This window comes from Tupaia chinensis, unplaced genomic scaffold (genome assembly GCF_000334495.1).
Source record: "Tupaia chinensis unplaced genomic scaffold, TupChi_1.0 Scaffold000146_1, whole genome shotgun sequence".
NCBI classification, from domain to species: Eukaryota; Metazoa; Chordata; class Mammalia; order Scandentia; family Tupaiidae; genus Tupaia; species Tupaia belangeri.
The window spans coordinates 7,548,479-7,569,148 of record NW_006159616.1 but is presented as its reverse complement, the minus strand read 5'-3'; the positions used below and the strand labels follow the sequence as shown (position 1 = coordinate 7,569,148).

At 56.9% G+C, this 20,670-nt stretch overlaps 2 protein-coding genes across 4 annotated transcripts in view; both read right to left on the bottom strand.

The window, feature by feature from the left end:
• Positions 1-1,176: 1,176 nt before the first annotated feature.
• Positions 1,177-15,725, bottom strand: ARHGEF19 (Rho guanine nucleotide exchange factor 19). 3 transcript variants are annotated; one of them, XM_006145247.2, is made up of 16 exons: positions 15,534-15,725; positions 11,170-11,613; positions 10,508-10,792; positions 10,255-10,363; positions 10,094-10,182; positions 9,508-9,770; positions 8,655-8,815; positions 8,406-8,558; positions 8,057-8,186; positions 7,859-7,933; positions 7,601-7,690; positions 7,265-7,425; positions 4,684-4,842; positions 4,183-4,262; positions 2,294-2,398; positions 1,177-1,926 (listed from the first exon to the last, which is right to left on the bottom strand). In XM_006145247.2, exons 2-16 carry the CDS (start codon positions 11,582-11,584, stop codon positions 1,769-1,771), a joined length of 2,433 nt encoding a protein of 810 aa, XP_006145309.1. In that variant the 5' UTR covers positions 11,585-11,613; positions 15,534-15,725; the 3' UTR covers positions 1,177-1,768. The 3 variants fall into 3 exon arrangements, with proteins under 3 accessions (XP_006145309.1, XP_014442041.2, XP_027626416.1); XM_014586555.2 differs by lacking the exon at positions 15,534-15,725 and adding an exon at positions 13,188-13,306; XM_027770615.1 differs by lacking the exons at positions 4,183-4,262; positions 4,684-4,842; positions 15,534-15,725 and adding an exon at positions 13,188-13,327 and having other exon boundaries at positions 1,835-1,926.
• A 2,535-nt stretch (positions 15,726-18,260) lies between these two features.
• The window catches only part of ANO7 (anoctamin 7), a 16,161-nt gene continuing 13,751 nt past the window's right edge, over positions 18,261-20,670 (bottom strand). The window contains exons 20-23 of the mRNA XM_006145246.3: positions 20,558-20,659; positions 20,197-20,342; positions 19,610-19,700; positions 18,261-19,073 (exon numbers count right to left, since the gene is read on the bottom strand). Of these exons, the coding sequence (XP_006145308.1) occupies positions 18,882-19,073; positions 19,610-19,700; positions 20,197-20,342; positions 20,558-20,659 (531 nt within the window). The 3' untranslated portion in view covers positions 18,261-18,881. The remainder of the gene's footprint in view (positions 19,074-19,609; positions 19,701-20,196; positions 20,343-20,557; positions 20,660-20,670) is intronic.

Sequence of the window (20,670 nt, the reverse complement as noted above, 5' to 3'; positions counted from 1 at the left end):
TGCCTGAAACCCACCTTGCCGCCACACTTCTCAGTTATAAGAATTGTCATGAGACCAATAGAAGGCATAATGGTTACATCACTGGACTCCCACATGGTTAACTGTGGTTCAAGTCCCAGACCCGGCAGCTTGCAACTCAAGCTGGGCACATATTAGTGCATGCTCAAAATCCCAAGAGGAGAACAGAGAAGGGATTGCAACATGGCCAACTACCCTGTGGGATGATTTCTCACTTTCTGTCTCTCTGTCTTTGTCTCTCTGGTGAGCACACATGCCCTATAGGAAAATCTCTCCGTGATTGGGGGGGACCAGCTGGTGGTGTGGTTGAGGAGGTTGAAACCCACATGATTAACTGCACAGTTCAAGGCCCAGAACCAGTAGCTTGAAAACCACGCCAGGCACGTATGTGTGCACACGGAAAATCCTGAGAAGAGAGTGAAGGAGATAGGATTGTGGCATGGCCGTCCCTCTGTGGAATGCTTTCTTACTCCCTCTCCCTCCCCTGTCTATAACAAATTTAAAAACAAACAAAAATACTGTGCTGAGCTGACAAAGGGTCCTGTGAAAGACTCCCATGCCTTCATCTCTGGAACCTGTGCCATTTCCTGCAACAAGATGAAGGGAGTCTTTGCAGATGGGATTTAGAACTATGAGGCAGGGAGACAATCTGGGTGGGCCCCAAAGGCAATCATGTGTTTCCAAGTGAGAGGCAGAGAGGGACTGATACACACAGAGAAGGTCGTGTGACCACAGGGGCAGAGACTGCGGGGTGCGGAGGCTCATCAAAAATGCTGGCCATGGGACCGGCAGGTGGTGTGGTGGTTGAGGTGCTGGACTCCACATGGTCAGCCACGGTTCAAGTCCTAGACCTGATGGCTTGCTTTCTCACTTTCTCCCCCCCCCTCCGCCCCATCCCTCTCTGGTCAAATTGAAATAAATAAATAAAGTTAAAATAATTCTTAAAAAAAAAAAAAAAATGCTGGTCACACCAGAAGCCAGAAGAGGCCAGAGCAGTGACTTCTCCCTGAAGAGCCTGGACACACGGAGTCCTGCTGACAGCTGGGTACCCCATGGTGCTGGCGTCGGACCCCTGGTCTCCAGAATGTGCGAGCACAGTTCCTATTGTTTCAAGTCACCCAGTTTGCGGGAACTCACAGAAACCATGGGAAACAAAGAACTCATACAAATCTCTTTAATACTTGAGCTCATGTGAATCAGACATTTTGTTACTTGCAGCTAAAAGCAGCCTAACTGCTATAGAGCCCCTCTGCCCTCTGGGCACCCTCCTAGGGTTGACAGTTAAACTCTAGACTCCCACTACCCTACCCTCCCTGCCCTGCCACCGTGTGTAGCTGGGGACACAGGGCTGGGGCTGGGGGCAGCATCAGATGGCCCACAGTCTCCAAGCAAAGGCATGATGGGAGTTTATTTACAAACAAGTCGCAGCAACTAGCACCCACTCGCTCTGGCCAGGGTAGATGGCAGGGAAGACCCCAGGGATACGTAGCTCCCTGCACCGATTAGCACCAGAGTGTTCCCCAGTCAGGCCCCTGCTGCAGGGCCCAGAGTCAGGCAGGTCAAGGGCACGGAGGACACAAGGCCCCAGTCTTTGCCGGTGGCCACCTGTCATGACCCCTATGAGTGTGGGTATGGGGGGAGACCATCTGGAGGCTCCCTGCTCCTGTGTCCGGCCTGTGCAGGTGACTTGGGACATGGAGACACTGCCGGGAGCTGGGCCTGGAGTCGGCATCCTAGGCACAGTCACCCATCATGCGGGGGACTCCCCCAGTTTGCTGGTGGCACTGGTGATCCGCTTATTCTCCCGGAGGTTTCGGAGGCGGGCGCTGAGGCTGCTGATCTCTTCCACGTAGGCCTGGGGCACCCACCCCTTCTCACCGTCTGCCAGGCGGACCCCCTCCAGCCAGCCTAGGGACACATGGACCAAGAGCAGCAGCTGGGGCTCACAGGGCAGGAGGAATCATCCTGGCCCTGATGCACGCCCGGTGACATCATCTCAGCATCTCCCACTCCAGGAAGGACCCTGTCTCGGGCTGTCTTGAGGATAAAGTGCTGAGCAGTCTTCCCCGCCATGCCCCGAGAAGGTATCTCCTACCTTTCCCATCTCTCTCTTGGCCTGCCTCCTTACAAGCAGGGAGTTCATCCTTTCATCTGACCTGGTTCCCTCAAGCTGGGCTTGACGACACTTGTATAATCTCTCCCCGGGAAGTCGTAGCCACCTGGCTGCTCCTGCCACCCGGGCCGTCAGGGAGGCTTCCCAGGAGACCCGTCTCACCATCGCTAGTCCGGGTCCTCACAGCCAGGATGTCGGTCTTCTCCAAGGTCAGCTCGTCTGGCTGCAGCGCCTTGTATGTCCTGACGCACTGCACCTGAGGGCGGTCTGTCGGCCGAGGGTCAGGGCGGATGGGGGGGACGGGACGGGGAGGGGCCCCAGGAGGAAGTGAGGGGGTGGGTGGATGGCTGCTTCCTTTCCTCTGCCTCTCCCATGCTGCAGGACCAGCCACAGACGTGGTACCATCTGCTGCCCCCGGCCATGCTGCCTCCTTACTCGAACACAAGCCCTGGTGAGTCCAGCCCTCTTAGCTTTGTCTTCTGGGGCTCTCATCGCCCCAGCTCAGTTCATCACTTTGCTGCTGACCTGTGGACTCCAATATCCAACTGCCCCCAGACAGCCCACCAGAACAGTAGTGGTCCCTTCATATGCTCCCGACACTACTCCTGGGCTCCCTGCATGCCCTCCTTCCCACCTGGCATCACTCCCCTGTTAGAAACCTTCCGGGGTGGGGCCAGAAGGTGGTGTGGTGTTTAAGTCACTGGACTGCCATATGGGCAACTGTGGTTTGAGTCCCAGATCCAGTGGCTCGAAACTCACATTGGGCACATGTGCGTGCCCAAAATCCCAAGAGGAGAATGGAGGAGGAGGGATTGCGGCGTGGCCATCTCCCCAGGGGGTGATTTCTCACTTTCTGTCTCTCTGCCACGCTCTGTCTCTTTTGAGAGCACACATGCCCTATAGCAAAAATATCAAAAACAAATAAAACCTCCTAGGGTGGGCCAGCTCTGCAGCCTGGTGATTGGAGCAGCCAGATCCTTCATGGCCAACTCTACGGTTCAAGTATCAGACCCAGCAGTTTGAGAGACACTCCAGGTGCCTGTGTGTGCCTGCCCAAAATCCCAAAAGGAGGGAAAGATGGCAAGAAGGGACTGCAGAGTGATCATTCCCCACGGGGGTGCTTTCTCCTCTCCCTCTGTTTCTCTTTCTCTGTCTGGTGAGCACATGCCCCCCCAAAAAAACAAAAAACAAAAACAAAAACAAAAACACAACCAAACAAAGAAGCCTCCCAGTGCTTTCCATTCTCCCCTTAGAATAAACCCAGTGTCTTCCGAGGGCTTACGAGGCCCTGAGTGGTCTGGTTGGGCCTTGGGCCTGGCACATGACAGGTGCTCAGTGAAAATTAGTTCTCTTCCTTTCACTACTCACAGCTCAGCCCCAACTCGCTGCTCAAAACCTTTCAGTAGCTCCCCAGTGCCCACTACCAAGGCCCTCAGTGACCCAGCTTCCCTTTACACCCGAAGGAGAAGTCTCTATCCCAACTGACAGGTCCCTCTCCCTGCCACCACCTCCCACACCCCGCCACCCTGGTCCTGCCCTCTTTACAAATGATGCGGGGGCGGCAGGTGGCGTGGTAGTTAAGGACGCTGGACTCCCACTTGCGGTTTAAGTCCCAGACCTGGTGGCTTGCTTTCTCACTTTCCCTCTTTCTTTCTCACTCTATCCATCTCTGGTCAAATTAAAATAAGCTAATTAATTAAAGTTCAATAAAATAATAATTCTAAAAAAAAAAAAAGCAATGCAAAGATCCAGACAGACCCGGGTTCCACTCCCAGCCTTGCCACTTACTAGCTGCATGAACTTGGGCAAGTCACTCCACCTCTCTGAATCCGTGCTCTAGCTTGTAAAATGGGCCTTCATGGGACAAAATAGGAGGCCAGAAAGGGCTCTGAGGTCTTCCAGGTGCTGCTCATGTAATGCGGGTTGGCCTGTCCTGTGTAAATCCTGCCCAGACTCATGAGGAACCTTGAACACAGCACCCAGGACTGGAGGACGGGGAAGGCCTTGAGGAACACAATCCCAGGAAGGTGGGCCTGGGGGTGGGCTACTACCTTCCCCCTCGCTGATGACCTCCTGGTCCTCCTGGGAGCTGGAGGGGCACAGAGCCGAGATCCATCGCTGCTTCTCGCTTCTAGGGAAAGGGAGGCTGAGCTGTCGCAACCCGCCAGGGCAGGACGCTGATTCCAGGGCTTGGAGAACTGGGTGCCATGTCCAGACCCAGGACCCAGGTTCTACCTGCCCCCACCACAGCCCTGTTCCAAACCTGTGCCCACCCGATTCTGACCATAAAGGCAGATCCAGGACTCCTGGAGGCCAGCTCGGCCCAAATCCAGCCTTAGGCCACTGTCCTGAAGCCAGACCCACAGGGGTGCAGTGGTTTACACCTGGGAGAGGCACAGTGGCTGAGGAGATGGTGACCCCTGGAACCATCTGCCAGGACACTGCCCTGCCCATGTGTGCTGCCCACGTCAGGGAGCCGCTGGCTTGGGAGCACACTCGGAGGCATCCCAGCCCTCTCAGGCTCCTCCCTACTCCCAGGCAGCCCCACTCACTCCGTCCGGGCTCTCAGCAGGAGCTGGTGCTTGGTGTGCTGCCCGTGGAGAAGCTGCAGCAGGAACACGTGGCCGGGGATGCCCTGCAGCTTCAGGCTCAAGTCCCTCACCTGCAGCTCGGCCATCTTGGCATGGACGAACACAGCAAACTTCCCCAGCCTGGAACACCAGGGAGTGCGTTCAGCCTAGCCTGGACCCCTGCTCCCAGCGCCCAGCCTCAGGGTGAGGTGGTTCTCAATAGGCAGGGGGAGAAGGTGTTGTCTGCTGCCCTAGCACCCCCTCCCCACACCCCGGACACTTGGTCGTGCAGGGTGTCACTCCCCTGGTGGGAGGGCAAGCCAGCAAGGTCCCCGCGAACCAGGAGCTCCACTCCTGCCAGCTCGTTGACAGAGACCAGTCCCTGACCCCATGCACTTCTAGCTTCCTCCGGGCTCTCCCTAAGCCCGTTTTAAAGAGCCAACTGGACAGCCTCGCTGAGTGTCTGACTCCCCAACTGGAGCAGCAGCACCAGAGGGCCACGCCTCAACCCTCTGCCACTGCATCCGACGGCCTGGCCCACCACTGGGCTCAGTAAGCACTGGTGGGAAGGACAGCAGTGGAAGGCGGGGTGTTCCGTAGCCCGCCTCATCTCAGTTGCTAAACAAAACTCAGCGGTCTCTCCCACTCCAACCAGATCCCGGTCACCATTTGCCTTTCCAGGGAGACTCCACCAGGAGGAAGCTCAGGCGTCATGCTCACCTCTCCCCTTCCCTGTCCACACAGCCGACTCGTAGCTGAGTCCTGCCTTTGCTCCTGATGGAGCCTGGAATCCACTTATCCTGAAGCACCTGTCACTTCTGGTCTCGCTCCGTCCTCCAGCTTGGCCAGGAGTGAAACATCCCTCCCTGCCTAACTCTCCATGCTCCCCACAGCCCTCAGAAAAAGCTCAGCCTCTCTGTCACGAATTTCAATATCCCAAGTTCCCTCTCCTGCCCTTCTCTACTAATCCAACTACATTAACTTTTGCCATTTCCCAAACACACTCTGTTCTCATACACTACTGTGATGTTACTGTGCTCTACCCTCCTTCAAAATACTCTACCTAGAAAACTCCTACTTAGCCATCAAAACCCAGCTCAAATGTCCCTTACTCTGAGAGGCTTTATCGGTTCTTACCCCACACCAGGGGTTACCACAGTAAGCTCTCCCATAAAAACCCTGCTGACATGGTTTAGGATGTATTTTCACTAGAACGAGAGCTCCTATGAGCAGAGGACAAGTCTCATTCATATGTATGTCCCCAGCACCCAGCAGAAGGCCTGACGCAGAACGGGGATTTGGTGGCAGTTACTGAATGAACAAATAAATCAGGAATAAACTCTCCTTACAGCACAGAGTCTCCACGCTCCATCCCACCTTTCTTTCTTTTGGAGAGGTTTTCGCTATAGGGCACGTGCGCTTGCCAGAGAGACAGAGAGAGACAGACAGAAAGCGAGAAATCACCCCCCAGGGGGGATGGCCACGCTGCAATCCCTTCTCCTCCATTCTCCTCTCGGGATCTTAGGCACACACACACACCCTGCGTGAGTTTAAGCCACCGCGTCCGGGACTTGAACCGCAGTCGACTACATAGGAGTCCAGCGACATAGCCATTATGCTAACTGCTGGTCCCCATCCCACCTTTCTTAAGACTCACCTCGTCTATTGATACCAAGTTTTCTCCCTCATCCCTCCCTTTTTTTTTTTTTTTTTTTTTGGGTTTTCACACTTGCCATAGGGTGTGCATGCTCCCAGGAGAGAGACAGAGAGAGGGAAAGTGAGAACCACCCTGGAGGGATGGCCACACTGCAATCCTTTCTCCTCCATTCTCTTCTCAGGATTTTGGGTACACACGTACACACATCCGGTGTGGTTTTCAAGCCACCGAGTCTGGGACTCAACCATGGTCAACTGTGTGGGAATCCAGCACCTTAACCACGCCACCTGCTGGCCACACGTTCCTCACTTTGAACAACCACAGCTAACACTGAGCGAGCATCCACTCTGTGCCAGGCACTATGCTAAGCTCTTTTCACGCGCTATCACAGTGCATCTCCCTACGTGCTAGTCTCTTTACAGGGGACCTGGGACCTGGCATCAGACCAACCTGGGCTCCTCTGGCTCTCCACTTACTAGCTGCACCCTGAGAATAACAAGGGAGTCTACTTCCCAGGGAGATATTAGCAGAATGAAAGGCAGTAATCCGCATACCACGCCTGGCTCAGAGCAGGCGCTGAGTAAATATTGGCTATGGTCGCTCTGACTCAGGGCAGGACTGGGACTCTGGGCTGTGCTCTTCATCTCTGCTCTGACTGGCTTCCGCTCAGAGCAGCTTCAAGTCCTCTGCACACAGTCCAGGCTTGACCTTCCCATCCGGAAGATGAACCTGCCTCGCATCCCTGCCTTGGCTTCAGGAACCCGCCCAGCTCACAGTGCCCTGGCAGCACAACCTGGCACCAGCCAGGGTTCCAAGGTCCTATGATGAACCAGCCATGGCCCGATGGTTGGGGAAAGGGAGCCCGGTTCGGATTCACCTACCCTCCCCCGCACCACCTGGACTCACTCCTTGCGCCGGGAGAGCAGCAAGCAGTCGTTGAAGAGGTGCAGGTAGACTGCTTTGCTGGACAGCTTCAGCTTGGCAGGGGGCGCAGCGGGCAGCGGTGCCAGCTCAGCCAGCTCCCCATGCCGAACCAGCCAGCGGGCCTGAGAAATCAGCGGGAAGATCTGGGGGAATGGAGGAGGCAAGAGAGAGGACCCATCAAGCCTTGGGTGCCAGGCAGAGCATAGGACGGGGTAGGGGCAGGAGGTGGGGGATGAGCAGTGATGAACCAGCCTGCGCCCCAGTGCCCCCAGGGGAAGAGGAGACAGGAGCCGCCCTCCATTGGCCGCAGGCACGCACCTTGCCCTCAAAGTGGATCTTCTTGCTCAGATGGATGAGCTCCTCTGTCCTCTTCATGGACTGCACACTGGCATTACATTCTTGCACCAGCTGGGGAGGCCACGCGTGGGTCACTGCAGCTCCCCTCCCAGACCCCCAAGCCCAGCCTCAGACTCCCTCCTGGAGACCAGAGACGAAGGGCTGGGGGTTCCGTCAGAGACTCGCGGGGGTGTGGGAAGGCCCTTGGGAGCCAAGCAGCCCCTGCCCTGCAGAGCTCACCTCCTTGAGTGCATTGAAGGCCTTGGTGGCCATGTCCTCATCTTCAGAGCCCTGTGCTGTCCGCTTCAGGATGTTCTGGAGGACGGGGTCAGTGAGGTGAGGTGGGCCACGTCCTCCCCAAGACTGCCTAGAAGGGGCTGTGGAGGAGGCCATGCATCCCCCTTGCCCTGCCCTGCCCAAGCTCTGCCCTCTAGGTACCTCCACCAGCATCTTAAGGCGTGTGATCCTCTGAAAGGGCAGGATGAGGAAAGAGGTGAGGGGCAGGCGCTGGCACACGGGAGACTCTTCTAGGCGAGCCAGGATGCCGGGGAACTTAGAGTTCTCCAGACTGGGAGATGGAAAGAGGTCTGGAGTCACGAGTGACTCTGGGACCCATGACTCTGGTCACCCCACTGGTCCTTCAGGTCCTTCTCAGCACATCCTTCTTGCCCCCCTTGGGTTTGGGTCTCCTCCTTTCCCAGAGCCACCCTTCCTCACCTAGTCCTGGGCACCTACACCAACCTAAGACTCCCTCATCCTCCCCCCACTCTCAGAGCCCCAGCCCTACAGCAGGCGCTGGTAGGTGCGCTCCTGGTAGGCCTGGTTGGTGACGTAGGGCAGGTAGACACGGCGGAAGGCCGGGCAGTGGTGCAACACCACGTCGCACACGCTGAAGCGCAGCACATCTGCCTCCAGTCGCTGCTCAAGGTCCTGCAGGAACCTGGGGAGTTCGCGGGAGGTCAGAGCTAGGGCAGAGACAGGAACGCAACCAACCACAGGCTGTCCTGACCCTGTTCAGACCAGACCACTCCCTCACCTCTCACTGGTGCTCTTGACCTCGGGCAATTTGGAAAACAGCCATTGTTTGTCTTGCGCCCCCAGACACTCGCTCAGCTCGGCAGAGCCTAGGAAGTGACTCACGGCCACCGACAGGCTGTGGATGTACGAGGCCTCAGACGTGATCAGCTCAAATTTGGCCTGAGAGGGAGGACACAGGATCGAATGAGATGGGCCAGCCCACCCTGAGCGCCCTGGCTTCGTACCCCAACTCCCAAGACACCACCTTGGAAACAGTCACACCCGGTGTCTCTACCCCTTCTCCAGCCCCACTGCTAACCTGGCACGAGGTCCACACCGGGGAACCCGCCTCCTGCAGCGGACAATTATCCAAGCCCAAACGGAGCCCTGGACTCCACCCCTAGCCACTCGGAGGGCCACCCTCCTCGGCGGTGTGTCCTTCCATTAGCCCCACCCACACGCGTTTGTGCTCCCAATGGCTCCGCCCCTTCCAGCCTGAGCCCTATCACAGGCTTCGCTGTTGACTCCGCCCCCTGCTCACGCCCTCCCCTAGCTTTACCCCTCGCCTTTGGCTCCACCGCTCCTCCATCCTCGCTTCCAGCCATGCCCACCTACTCAGGTTCTAGCACCCAGCCTCACGTTGATAGTCCACTGCGCCCGCCCACCTTTTTGTAATCCCGTCTCGCTGTGGCCCGAGTCCCCGCTAAGTCACAGACCACCCACTTCTGGCCCGCCCTCCGTAGTTCCACTCGGTCTGGATCCCAGAGCCACGCCCATCGCCCACGTACCACGCCCCTTTGTGGCAGGGTGTCGGCTAAGCCCCAGTTGATCCACCCCTATTTGGCTCTGCCCCGCCTGGCCCCGGAGCCCACCTCCTGCAGTTTGCAGACCCGCAGGCTCAGGGTGGCCAGGACGCCGCTGCCGCGCACGTCCGGGATGTCCTGCCACAGTGAGAAGGTGGAGCCTCGCGCAGAGCGTTGCGCCCGGAAGGAGCTACTTGGGGAAAGGTTGGCCCGGGGCGGGCCGGGCCCCTCCTCCGCGCTCTCTGCCTCGTCCCCTGGGCCCTCCTCCTCGCGCTGCTGCCGCCGCAGTTCACGGGCACTGGCCACGTCGCTGTATTCCTGGTAGAGGACAGCTGGGCAGGAAAAGGGGTGGGGAAGGACGTGGGTTGCCCACCAGCTGGGGCTTAGCCCTTCCCCTGTCCCCTCAAGGGCCCGCCTCACTTAACAGGCCTTTGCAGAGGTTGGAATGTCTGGGCACAGTGGATTCATTCATTCATTCACTCACTCACTCACTCATTCATTCTGTAAACACTTAAGATAGCCAGTTGCATGCTTGTCCCTGCACTGAATACTGAGAATTCAATTTCCTGGCCCTCACGCGATCTCTGCCCCATAACTCAAAGTTTCCCTATTTCCACCCTCCAGCCCCTTCCTCAGTGCCCCCCCCCACACATACAGTTAAGGAGGAATCGTGATTGGCGTCGCTCATTGGCGTTGGCGTTGGTGCTCCAGGAAGCCAGAGATGGCTCTTCCTGCGTGTCCAGCCTAGGAAACAAAATGTCAGGACCTTGCTCCTGCACACTGCCTGTGACCTGAACCTGGAGTGGCAGGTGGTACCTGGGCTCAGGCCAGCCTCCATGGTCCTCACTTCGGTCAACAGGGCCTGGCAGTGACACACCGTCCACCCTCATCTCTATGCTCCGTAACTCCCTTCCAGATGCTTTTCCTAGAGAGGGTAAGAGCTGAGGGCAGTGGTCCGGAGAGTGGCCCTGGGCCCAAGCACCCAGTCTCAGGGCTCCAGTGAATAGGCTGTGTCCCACCTCGCTTCTGGCTTGTGGCCTGCTCTCAGGGCCCAGGGGAGGACTGGTACCTTCCCTAGCTACTCCAGTGCCAGGTCCTGGGGGGAGGGCCCTGGCTGCAGAATTCCGCCCCAGGCGCAGTGAAGAGTGTAGCCGGGTCATCAGCTCCGAGGCGGAGAAGCGCCTCCGCTCAGGCCCCTCGAGGCCCACTCGGGGGGACTCAGCCAGCTCCAGCGGCCTAGGCTCCTCTGCACTCAGGGCTGGCTCCTGCACTGTCTGGCCGGGCTCCAGGAAGACAGCGTGGGCCTCGGGGCTACCTGCAGCCTCTTCGCGTTGGTATACTCGCATCTTGCGCCCTGCGGGGGGCAGAGTGAGAACACAGGCTGACATCCAGTAGGGTCCCTGCCAGCCTGGTCCCTGCTGCGGCCCTGTGGCCCAGCATCTGAGGGAGGTCCACCATGCCGGAGGGAAAGGCCAGCGCTGGCACCTGGTTCCCAGAGCAATGGGATCAACAAGAGGGGCAGGGAGAGAGCTGGCACCTAACCGCACAAAGGACAGCCACCCGCTCACTCTGTAACCTTGGTTGTCATTTGCCTCGCCGGGTCCTAGTTCCTCTCTCACTACAATCTACTACTTGTCCTGACTTTTTAGGAGACTCTGGGGCTTAAAGGGTTCTAAAAGTCACCCAGCTCCTCCCCCCACTGGGCCACCTCCCCCTCACAGGGTGACTCACAGGCTGATTTCTTCTCTGAGCCATGGCTGGCCCGGCGCTGTGGCTGTGGGTGCTGGGAACTCCAGGGTCCCTCCAGAGCTGGAGGCTGAGCACCAGGACAGTGTGGCCAGCTGCCAGCCCTGCTGGGCCGCATCCCGCTGCCAGTGGAGCTCTCTGTATCTGGGCCTCCTGGGGATGGTGGCCATAGCAGCCCTTGGAAAGGGGTAGGGGTCCCCAGGGACCAACGGCTGCCGGGAGCCCGCAGCTCCTCCGGGGTGACTGAGAAAAGGTCCAAACACACAGGACTTGGGGGCTGCAGGGCGGGCAGCTCCACAAAGGACAGACTCTCTTGCTGGCACACGGCTACTGGACGACGGGCAGTGCCAGGTGGCCCAGCCAGGTGGGGCTGAAGGGTAGCAGGTGGCCCACAGTCCATTCCTCTTTTGCTCTGCCACCTATCTGGTCCTGCAGGGGAGAAGGTATCAGGCCCAGACCCAGATAGCGGGCTGGCCGGTAAGCCACTACGTGCTGGAGGCCTGGACAACCCCTGTGCACACGTGTGTAACACCCACCTGTACAAACACCCACATGCCAGGTTACATAGTAATAGCCAGTACTTGGCGCTGACCGAATGACAGGCAAGTACTTTACATGTGACACCGCGTTTAACCCCTCATGGCACTCCTGAGGTAATGCTTCATTGCCCCCCATTATTTTTTCTTTTCTTTTTTAGAGAGATTTTTTTGTTATAGGGCCCCTGTGCTTGCCAGAGAGACAGAAAGTGAGAAATCATCCCACGGGGGGTGGCCATGCTGCAATCCCCTCTCCATTCTCTTCTTGGGACTTTGGGCACACACGCACACATGCCCAGTGTGAGGTTTGTTTGTTTGTTTGTTTTTTAGAGAGGTTTTCGCTATAGGGCGCATGCGCTCACCAGACAGAGAGAGACAGGGAGACAGAAAGCGAGAAATCACCCCCCAGGGGAGATGGCCACGCCGCAATCCCTTCTCCTCCATTCTCCTCTGGGGATCTTGGGCATGCACGCACACACGCCCGGCGTGAGTTCTAAGCCACCGGGTCCGGGACGCGAACCGCGGTCGACTACCTGGGAGTCCAGGGACATAGCCATTGCGCTAACTGCTGGTTTCCCCCAGTGTGAGTTTTAAGCCGCTGGGTCTGGGATTCAAACCATGGTCAATTGCATGAGGGTCCAGCAACATAACCATTACACTATCTCCTGGTTCCTCATTACCCCTATTTTATAGGTGAGGAAAGTGACACATAGTCAGGTGGTTATTTGGTAACTGGTACAGCCAGGATTCCAACCTGTGCTCTTAACCACCTGCACATTCTCCAACACACAGGCAGTATGATCAGACCTACAGATAGATACCTTGTCACAGAACCCATGCTTCAACATATACATCTGCACACGTTTTCTCCGAGCACACACACTAACACGCACAGGTTTGTAGACACACTCAGACTTTTCGAATTCCGGTGCCTACAACACACACACTTTTTAAATCAACTACATACATTCACACAGATGCCTTCTCACATGCTGCCGCTCCGATGTTTACACAGGCAGTCAAGCCTTTACACACTCCTGTTCCATTCACACGCACACACCAGGACCAGGATGCAGACCCAGACGCACAGGCCCATGACTCGTCGTTTTGGTGTTACCCGCCCCCCATGCCAAGTTGCGGCCTTCAGCGCTGAGCAGTGCCCACGCCCATGCCAAGCTGGCTGGGAGGGTCACAGACTGGCAGGCAGGCCACCACCCCAATCAGGCTGGGACCTCCCAGAGGGGGCAGGGAAGTGCCTCAGCCCCCCCTAGCTCAGGATGAGAGAGGGGTTTCTCCTCACCCGGCTCCCAGACCCTGGGTCAGGCTAGGCTGAACAGGGCCTTTCTGGGCAGGAAGTCACCCTGCGGAGATGTTGGAGCCTGGAGACAGGCCTAAACGTCGGAGGGGTCTGAGTCCCCACGGCCTTTGCCCCTGGCCCTCTGCTGGCCCCCTTCCACAGCCCCTCACCTCTCCAGCTGAGGCCTGCTGCTGATGCTGCTCCACTGCTCCGGCAGGGGAAGCCCTCTCTGCCCAGCTGGCTAGGGGAGATCCCACCCAGACAAAGAGTTTGATTCATCAAACCCTGTGGTGAGGCAAGCGGGCAGGGAGGGAGGGAGCAGGCAGCAGCGGGCTGGGCGGGGGCCTACCCAGGCCTGGCCTCGCTGTGGGCAAGCAGGGCAGCAAGGACCCCCCCCCAGGGGCCCTCTCAGACCAAAGGGGCAGTGCCCAGCCTGTCAGGAGACAGAGACAGAGAGACCTAGAGAAATGGAGACCATCTAGACAGCAACTAAGAAACAGACCCAAAACATTCAAAAGCAGAGAAACCACAGATGCTGAGACATACAGGGACCCAGAGATGGAGAAAGAGAGAATACTGAACAGTTGAGACAGACCAGATAGTCAGAGACAGACCCGAAGCCCAGAAAAACCCAGGGAGAGGGATGGACAAACACTTCATGCCCATAGGGTTGCTAATCTAGTAGGGGAGCCAAAAACGAAAATAGTTACAATTCAGATTGGCCGGACCAAGCCAGAGGAACCATCAGAGTAGGGTGCTAGGCTCAACTCAACCCGGTTATTCCAGGAAGGCTTTCTGGAGGAGGTAATAGCTATGTGGCTGAAATACACAGGAGCCCAGTGCTCGTAGATAAGGAAAGAGGCTTGGCCTGAAACAGTGATAGGTCAGTGACCCTCAGAGACACAGACAGGAAAGGACCCAGTGGGGGACACCGGTGTGCGGCCAGCCCCCCTGTTTCTACACAGTCCCGCAGCTACTTCTCCCACTCTCTTCATCCCATTTAGGGGGGTAGGGGGCAGGGCTGGCTGCTCCTAAGGGCTCTCCCTACAGTGGCAACTCCAGCTTGAACCTTTAGCCTCTGTCCCCCTTCAAGCCTGGAGAGTGCCCGTCTGCACAAGTGCTCCTCAGCCTGTTTCCTATCTGGCCAACAGGACAGCATACCAACGTCGCAACGCTAACGTGAGCATTAACAGCCCCGTGCGTAAGGACTCGTGCAGAGTCGGAGCTGGGCATCGAGCACGATTATCATCAGGCCGTCACTAGTCAGGTCAGGGGGATGGCTTGGGCCTTCATGCAGGTGCGGAAAATGGAGCAGTGAGGCTGAGACGCATACCACACACAGGAGCATGTGGAAGAGGGTACAGAAAGCAAGCCCGCTGCCCACCAGACAGACCTCTTTCTCTCATGGAACCAAAAGTCCTCAACGCAAAGCCCCCTTGCTCCTCCGAGCACACACATGCAAGCATGTACGGGCACACACATGCAAGCATGTACGCAAGCCCTGCTCTCTTGTATTCTGGATGATTCTCTCCCCTTGGGCTCTCGAAGTTCCTAGAAGGCAGGGAGGAACACCCCCTCCCCTGTCATTTGCAGGTAAAAATGAGCGAAACAGGAACCCTTAGGGCAGGAGCTCCCCTAGTCAGGGCCTCAGAGAAGGCTGGATGAATTGGGGAGACAGGAGGTAGAAGGCTTTCAGGGGAAGATGAGGCTGGAGGCAGGTCCCTACAGGGAGCGATAGGAGCGTAAGGAGTGAGACCTTTCTGCTTACATCCAGGCCAAGGGGCACTGGAATTACCCCTCTAGTTGCAATGCCAGCCCTGCCTCTCGGTTGGGGATCAAGGAGGGTCAGAGCTATGCTCATAGCGTGTGCATGTAGCTCATCTCTGTTAGAAAAACAGAGGAAAAAAAACTCAAGAAGAGAACTCGTCCCAGGTAACTGGGACATGATCTGCTCAAGACGTGATCATAGGGTTGCCCCTAGTGCCCACTAGGTCAGGGTCATTCTGTAACCAGAGAGAAAAGCCACTGCCCAAGGTTCAAGGTCTAATGTTGACACCAGCTGGTGGCCTTAGGCAAGTCATGGCTCATCCCTGAGCCTCAGGATCCCCCCAGCCGCTCCCACTAAGTGACCCATGTCATTGGTTTTCTAAATGCCTGCAGGCCAGGAAGGATGGGCAGAGGCCAAGGAGAGTACCATGCAGAGGGTGCAGCCAATCACAGCGGACAATGAGCCCTTCTGGTAAGGCTGGCAGAGAGGGTCCCTGGACATTGCCATGACCCAGGGAAGTTGCTTCCAGCCTCCTGTACTTAACTTTTCCCCGCCCCCTCCCTCGTCCCTCTTGTCCCACTGTCCAGAGGAACAGGGACCTTGCCAGGGCCCCTCTGTCCTTTGAGTGACAAAGCCAGGTGGGAGTTCACAGCTGGAAAGGCAATCCAGGCCAGCAGCCTGTAGAGGCCCAGCCATAAGTGGGTCAGGGCCAGGACCAGAGGCCAGGCGGGGAGCACAAAGGACTCACCTGGGGGACGGCTGGTAGGAGGAGGATGGGGCTGAGGCGCCCGGCTAGGGCCCTACCTCAGCCCCGGAGCTCGAGCCAGCTGCCGGCTTGGGCCGGGGCTCCAGGATACCCTGGGGGCTCTGGGGTTGCAGCCAAGTCCTCAGGGGGCGATGTCAGCATGGCCCCTGAGCCGGGCAATGCAGGCTCCTGGGTATTGTGTGGAGCGGGGAGGGGGAGGAGACAGCGAGGGAACCTCGCAGAGGCAGGCGGCTGTCTCAACGTGCCCGCTCCCCGCCCCCCTTCCCAGAACCGGTTTGGCCAGTCTGGGGTATGAGAGGGGGCTGAAACAATGGGAGTCCTATGCCCAAGAGAAGCTCTGAAGGACCCCAGACCGAAGGCCTGAAGTTGGGGAAGACACTGTTTCTACTCCTGGGAGACAGGTCACCCTCTTCTGGAGCTTCCCAAGAGTAGGGTGGACTCAAGGGACTTGCTGGGGCTGGGGAGCATCCTGGGAGCTTTGCAAAGAACCTCCCAAGCCTCGGTCTCCTCAAGGACCATGAGAACTCTGCTGACCCTCTCTGAGTCTGCTACTGCACCTGTGAAGTGGGGACACTTGTCTCTGTGGTCGCGAGACTACGTCAATCCTGGGAAGCGGCGATGTGACATCTGGCATCGCCCTGAACAGCCCTTCCAGCATGGCCACTCCTCACAATGACCCCTCCCTTTCTGCCTGCTCTGCAGAGGAAGAAGCCTCTTTTTTTAATAAGTATTTTATTTAACTTCATTATTATTTTTTATTTGATCAGAGAGGGACAGAGTGAGTAAGAGAGAGCGAGAGAGAGGAAGTGAGAAAGCAAGCCACCAGGTCTGGACCTCAAACGGTGGTCAGCCATGTGGGAGTGTCCAGTACCTTAACCACCATGCCACCTGCTGGCCCGGAAAGGAGGAAGCCTCTTTTTTTTTTGGAGAGGTTTTCCCTATAGGGCGTGTGCACTCGCCAGACAGACAGAGAGAGACATAGAGACAGAAAGCGAGAAATCACTCCCCAGGGGGGATGGTCACGCCACAATCCCTTCTCCATTCTCCTCTCAGGATCTTGGGCACGCATGCACACGCGCCCAGCATGAGTTTTAAGCCACCAGGTCCGGGACGCGAACTGCGGTCGACTATGTGGGAGTCCAGCGACATAACCATTACGCTAACTGCTGGTCCCAATAATAATAATTAATTAATTAATTAACATTACAAAAAGAGAAAGTAAATTAATACATATGAGAAGTGCTCAGAATAGCGCCTGGCACATGGTAAGACCTGTTAGCCACATGAGTGTTGGTATTTGTGTGCATATTTAAATTGCTGAGCACTCAGATAAGTGCCAGGTAGTATTGGGGGGTAAAGAGGCTTCCTCCTGGGAACCAGCAGTTAGCGTAATGGCTATGTCTGGACTCTCACATAGTTGACCACGGTTCGCGTCCCAAACCCAGTGGCTTAAAACTCACGCCGAGCGCGTGTGTGTGTGCGTGCCCAAGATCCCGAGAGGAGAATGGAGGAGAAGGGATTGCGGTGTGGCCATCCCCCTGGGGGGTGATTTCTCTCTGTCTCTCTCTGTCTGTCTGGCAAGCACACGCACCCTATAGCAAAAAAAAAACTCTCAAAAAAATTTAATTATTATTATTCACTTTGACCAGAGAGAGAGAAAGAGGAGAGTGAGAAAGCAAGCCACCAGGTCCAGGATGCAAACCATGGTCGGCCACGTGGGAGGCCAGCACCTTAACCACCATGCTACCTGCCGGCCCCTGTACTGATTTACTTTCCACCCACACCCTAGAGGTTGATGCTGCTGCTGCTCCCCCTTCCTTGGTAAGTAACCAGCAGTGAGCGTAATGGCTATGTCTGGACTCTCACATAGTTGACCACGGTTCGCGTCCCAAACCCAGTGGCTTAAAACTCACGCCGAGCGCGTGTGTGTGTGCGTGCCCAAGATCCCGAGAGGAGAATGGAGGAGAAGGGATTGCGGTGTGGCCATCCCCCTGGGGGGTGATTTCTCTCTGTCTCTCTCTGTCTGTCTGGCAAGCACACGCACCCTATAGCAAAAAAAAAACTCTCAAAAAAATTTAATTATTATTATTCACTTTGACCAGAGAGAGAGAAAGAGGAGAGTGAGAAAGCAAGCCACCAGGTCCAGGATGCAAACCATGGTCGGCCACGTGGGAGGCCAGCACCTTAACCACCATGCTACCTGCCGGCCCCTGTACTGATTTACTTTCCACCCACACCCTAGAGGTTGATGCTGCTGCTGCTCCCACTTACTGGGTAAGTACATGAGGCTTGTACAGGTTAGGCTTTGGGCACAACCCCATTTAAATCTCTCAACAGTTCTATGAAGTCTCTATTTTACAGATGAGGAAATTGAGATTCAAAGGATTAAATAACTTGCCCAGGGTCACTCAGCTAGGAAGGGGCAGAGCTAGTATTGAAATTGAGTTCTATCTGACTCACCACCAGCCCGTGTGCTTAACCATGGCCTCGTACTGCCTCGCCAGGCTTTTGGGAGGGCCTGGTGAAAAGCGTGTGAGTCTGTTGGGAGATGTCTCTGCTGACTTAACTAAAGCACTTACAGTTATTCATATGCCGCAGGCCTGGATGAGCAGACAGGGCAGGGGGTTCACAGCCCGGTACCAGAAGAACAGTAACACCCCTCCCCCCCAGAGTAGTTCCCTTAGCTGTCAACCGGAGACCGTTGAGCTCACAGCAATTAGGGTCCATCTGCTGCCTTATATCCACTTTGCCCCCTCAACCCAGAGCACAATCAAATAAAGAGGAGACACTGCACAGGGTGGGTGGGGACCAGGTGGAGAGGACAGGTGGCACGTTGGGTCACAGAGACAGGTTTATTGTCAGCATTAAGTGGGTAGGAGCCAAGGAAGGAACAGGGAGAGAGCAGCAACGTAGAACTAGGGCTCTCCAAAAAACTCCGACCCTCTTATTGCAACTCCCAGCAGGCTTTGGGGCCATTGGCCAAGGGACTAAGAGACCCCTTGTGGGAGCCAGAGGACCTCAACCAAAGGAGAATCCTGGGTGACCTAGGGTCTTGGGAAGTCGTGCTTCTCAGGCCCCCGAGTTCTGGGCTCTGGGAAAGGCGACACTGCTGCCTTGGACAAGCAGCATGGCTTGATAAGGCAGCCCCTCCAGAACAGAGGAGCCCACTCCAGCAGGCGTAAATGTAAAGAGGGCGTGGTGTGGGCGGAACTTGATGAGGAGGTAGGACCAAGCGGAAAGTACAGGAGTTCCGCCTCCGCCAACCTCTGCTCCAGACAAGGCCAAACAAGGGGGCGGGGCTAGAGTGCCGAGCTAAAGCGTTAAGAAGGATCAAGGGACGTAGTCATTTTGGTGGGGGTGGGACCAGGGTCCATGAGCCTTGCAGACTGAAAGCAGCACCTCCCGGTTGTCTGCCAGCGCCTGCTTGGCCAGGTAGCGCTCGCGCTTTATCTTGGTAGCCAGGGCGGCAGGCACATCGGGCACGAGCCAGGCGATGAGGCGCAGAAAGAAGAACACCACGTGCTGGGGAGAAGGGAGGCCAAAGAGAGAATGATTGCTTTAGCAATTAATTTATGGAGCGCGTACCCTGTGCAAGGCAGGGGCTATTCTGAGAGTTTTCAAGATATTAACTCCATTTAATCCTCCCAACAACTCGATAAGGTGGGAATAATTTCTACTCCTGTCTTACAGATGAAGAAACCAAAGCATAAAGAGGTCGTCATTCGCCCAAAGGTAGAGGTATTATTCGAACCCCTTAACACTAGGGACCCTGTTAGAGGCAGGGCCAGTAAAAGAGGGTCTTAAACTAAACTGGAGGCAGATGCTGCTTCTCCTTTTTCCAGGTCTCTTGCAAGAGATAATAACATTATTATTAGTGCCATTAATTCATTGAGCACCTACAATGTATGAAGCACTGCAAGTGCTTGACACTAAAACTTCACAACGACCCTGTGAAGCAGATTCTATTGTATGATATAATCCCCGTTTACAGCCGATCGTGGCAGAGCCTGAACTCGAAGCCAGATAGCAGAGCCCAGAAGCTAGATGGCTGAGCCTACCTCGAAGGCGATAATGAAGCTCAGACGCACAGCCAGTAGCTTCCAGTAGAAAAGGGTGAGGTTCCCCTGCGCGTCGCGAAAGGCCTTGTACCTGGGTTGCGGGATTCAGAAAGCCTCTGGGATCTCGACTCCAACCCCCGCACTCTGGCCCTTCCTCGCCTTTAGAACTTGGCCCAGCCGGGTGGGCACATACCCTACCCGACCCAAGACATCTATCTGCCGGCGGACTCAAATTGTTACCCTCCCACCGAGGCCCCAGCCCAGCCCAGGCCTCCCACAGACTCCGCCCCGCCTGCAGATTCAGCTCCCGGCTGTCCAGATAGGCCCCGCCCCTCTCCGCCCTAGCCCCGCCCCTCCCAGACAGGGTCCGCCCCGCTCAGCTTCAGCCCTCGGCTCCTCTTAAGCTTCTCCCAGACAGGGTCCGCCCCGCCGCGACTCAGTCCCTCTCCTCCCAGACAGGCTCCACCCTGCCCAGACTCGGCCCTTGGCTCCTCCTAGACAGGCCCGTCCCAGACAGGCTCCGCCCATCTAACTCGGCCCTGCCCCTCCAGACGCTCGGTTCAGGCCGAGCCCAGCGGGTCTTCCACCTGCAGGGTGTGTGGTTGCCCTGGGCCAGGTAGGCGGGGGGCGCGGGCGCCAGCGTGAAGTTGACAAAGCCGTGCAGTTGGTTGTGGTGTTCGTACTGGTACAGGACACGCGGCAGAAAGTCCGAGGTGAAGGCGATGAGGAAAGCCTGCAGAGCCAGAGGGCCTTCAGAGGCCAAGCCCCTAACTCGCTCCGGCTCCCACTCCCACGGTGGAATGAACCTGCAGCCCGGATCCTAGCCCTCTGCTCGCCATTTCCCGACCGACCCAGAGCCCCAGTTCCCTCTTCCTGAGCGCCCTTGGCCCGTCGTTGACCTCTTGCTGCCCATCGGGCCCTGTACTCTGTCCCCTACCGCGAGCTCACGTTCACAATGACGGAGAGGTGTGCCATGGCCTCGAGGAGGAGCAGCCAGATCCCGATGCCCTGCGCCCGCTGGGCCACAGGCCGCCGGTAATTGCACAAGAACTTGTGGGCGT